Source organism: Coregonus clupeaformis, unplaced genomic scaffold (assembly GCF_020615455.1).
Source record: "Coregonus clupeaformis isolate EN_2021a unplaced genomic scaffold, ASM2061545v1 scaf0006, whole genome shotgun sequence".
NCBI lineage: Eukaryota > Metazoa > Chordata > Actinopteri > Salmoniformes > Salmonidae > Coregonus > Coregonus clupeaformis.
Window position 1 is genome coordinate 2,038,382 of NW_025533461.1, and position 3,213 is coordinate 2,041,594.

Sequence of the window (3,213 nt, forward strand, 5' to 3'; positions counted from 1 at the left end):
CCCACTCCTCTTGCAGATCTTCTCCAAGTCATTAAGGTTTCGAGGCTGACGTTTGGCAACTCGAACCTTCAGCTCCCCTCCACATATTTTCTATGGGATTAAGGTCTGGAGACTGGCTAGGCCACTCCAGGACCTTAATGTGCTTCTTCTTGAGCCACTCCTTTGTTGCCTTGGCCGTGTGTTTTGGGTCATTGTCATGCTGGAATACCCATCAAAGACCCATTTTCAATGCCCTGGCTGAGGGAAGGAGGTTCTCACCCAAGATTTGACGGTACATGGCCCCGTCCATCGTCCCTTTGATGCGGTGAAGTTGTCCTGTCCCCTTAGCAGAAAAAACACCCCCAAAGCATAATGTTAGTGTGGTTGTTTACAAGATTTCTACTGATGTTGTGTGACATTGACCTGTGGTTGTTTTACAAGATTTCTACTGAAGTTGTGTGACATTGACCTGTGGTTGTTTTACAAGATTTCTACTGAAGTTGTGTGACATTGACCTGTGGTTGTTTACAAGATTTCTACTGAAGGAAGTTGTGTGACATTGACCTGTGGTTGTTTACAACAACAAACTGCTTCCAATGAACTGTGCCACTGACTCTTATCTAGAAGATTTACTGCTTCCATTGAACTGATTCTGTACATAACCACTACAATGACCAGGCACGTACACAGGAGTCTACAAGACCACAGATAATGTTCTATAAGTCCACAAGATCTGAGTTTACAAGTAATACCCCCCTACAGTGAAATTGCCCCTACAAATAAGATGTATCTATTTTAAACTGGACGTACACTGAGTATACCAAACATTAGGAACACCTTCCTAATTTTAAGTTGCACCCCCTTTTGCCGTCAGAACAGCCTCAATTCGTCGGGACATGGACTCTACAAGGTGTCGAAAGCGTTCCACAGGGATGCTGGCCCATGTTGACTCCAATGCTTCCCACAGTTGTGTCAAGTTGGCCGGATGTCCTTTGAGTGGTGGACCATTCTTTATACACACGGGAAACTGTTGAGCGTGAAAAACCCAGCAGCTGCATTGCAGTTCTTGACACAAACCGGTGCGCCTGGCACCTACTACCATATCCCATTCAAAGGCACTTAAATATTTTGTCTTGCCCATTCACACACTGAATGGAACACATACAGAATCCATGTCTCAATTGTCTCAAGGCTTAAGAATCCTTATTTAACCTGTCTCCTCCCCTTCATCTACACTGATTGAAGTGGATTTAACAAGTGACATCAATAAGGTATCATAGCTTTCACCTGAACGGTTTTACTCGTTCCATGGAACTTACCTGACTCACCTGAGAGTGGAGGAGGTGCGTGATTGCACTTTGATGAAAATAACTGAATTATGTCTCCTCCCCCAAGGCTTAAAACGAAAGCACACACACACAGGCAGACAGTATTGCAAGTATTGCTTCTCTCTCACACACAAAGTTTTGTCGTTGAATAGTTAGTCGCTGTGCTGAGAATCTTCCAGAACCTGTAAGTAAAAGCTTGCCTATTATTGATAATGATAAAAATGAAAAGGTTTGTCTAAATCTTAAAGTTATGGATATTAGAAATCTGTGGGATATTTTTCTTCACATCTTTCAGAAAAACCTGACAGCCTGTTGATTTAAGATATATTTTTATATTAGATACGTTAACATAGTGCCAGTGATGAAGTCACCGAGTCTAATTTGAACGTGTTTTAATTTAACATGATAATGTCTTTTGCAGCTTCCTGACCGACGCTCCTAAGCACAGATCTAGGATCAGCAGCTGACCCTCATCAAATCCAAACCAGGACCTTAATAAACCACAAGGGGAAAACTGACCTCAGACCAGCGTTTAAACCCCACGTCTTCCTGCCCAGATACTGACTCTCCGTCCAGAGTTCCTCTGTGCTCCAGCCGCGTCCATCCGTCCATCCGCACCCCAGCCAGCTAGCCATGGGTCTGACGAGCGAGGACATGGAGTGCTGCATCTGCCTCCAGCCCTACTCTCGCATGGAGAAGATCCCTCGGATGCTCCACTGTAAGCACACATTCTGTGGGCCGTGCTTGCAGACCATGTCCAGTCTCCAGAGCGGCCTGCTTACAGTACGCTGCCCCCTGTGCCGCTGGATCACCTGCACCGGGCCCATCCTCACCCTGTCGGGGTCGCTGTGGGTTAACACTGAGATCTGGGACCAGATACTAGACAGACAACAGGAAGAGGAGGAGGAAGAGGAGGAGGAGGAGGAGGAGGAAGAGGAGAAAGAGTGGATGGGAGCTAACAGACAGACACAGACCACTACACAGTATGAATGGTGAGTACCCCAAGCGAAGGTGGATGGACGGACAGACTGATTTACAAACCTTCCTCTGATCTCTGATTTTTTCCACTTATTTTCTTCTCTCTCTTTTGCTGCGCTCCCTGCTTTCTCTCGCCTCTCTCTCTCTCGTATCTCTCTTTCTCTCTTTGCTGCGCTCCCTGCTTTCTCTCGCTCTCTCTCTCTCGTATCTCTCTTTCTCTCTCTTTTGCTATCACTCTCTCTTTCTCTCTCTTTTGCTGCGCTCCCTGCTTTCTCTCGCTCTCTCTCTCTCTCGTATCTCTCTTTCTCTCTATCTCGGCTTCTCTCCCTTTCTGTATGGCTATATCTATTTGTCTTGATCTCTCTCTGCGTCAGTTGTATTGTTGTACTGCGATATTACTTTAGGTGACGGTTTCCTCACGATGATCGTATTTATGATCGTTACATGCAGCTAGTACAGCTTCTTTCTTAGGTTCAGACGTCTGTTAAATGACTAAATTGTCATTCTCTCTCTCTCTCTCTCTCTCTCTCTCTCTCTCTCTCTCTCTCTCTCTCTCTCTCTCTCTCTCTCTCTCTCTCTCTCTCTCTCTCTCTCTCTCTCTCTCTCTCTCTCTCTCTGCCTGCTCTGTTTCTTTCTCCCTCCTCTCCTGTCCTCTAGTTCTCCATCAGGGCACTCTGGCCTGAGGCTAAAACTACAGAAATTCCTGAGGAGGATGAAGCACAAAGTACTGTAAACCAAGAAGACGAAGAGCAGAGGGAAAAGAAGACTGGTTTCTATCATTTCAGAGTAGGAGAGACTCACTGAGTAATGAAGCTAATGCACAAAACAGGACCGACCGGGGATGTTCCATAACGAAGCAAGGTTGAACCAATCACAAGGATTCATATGCTTTAGGTTTGCTTGAGTTTGGATATGTGTTGTCAGTTAA

At 45.6% G+C, this 3,213-nt stretch overlaps 1 protein-coding gene across 1 annotated transcript; it reads left to right on the plus strand.

Moving 5' to 3' along the window:
- Positions 1-1,940: 1,940 nt before the first annotated feature.
- On the plus strand, positions 1,941-3,009 carry LOC121575736 (E3 ubiquitin-protein ligase rnf168-like; the record flags this gene model as incomplete). Its single annotated transcript, XM_045212329.1, has 2 exons — positions 1,941-2,299; positions 2,943-3,009. Coding segments are annotated over exons 1-2 (426 nt in total), but the record flags the coding sequence as incomplete, so codon positions are not given.
- Positions 3,010-3,213: the final 204 nt, after the last annotated feature.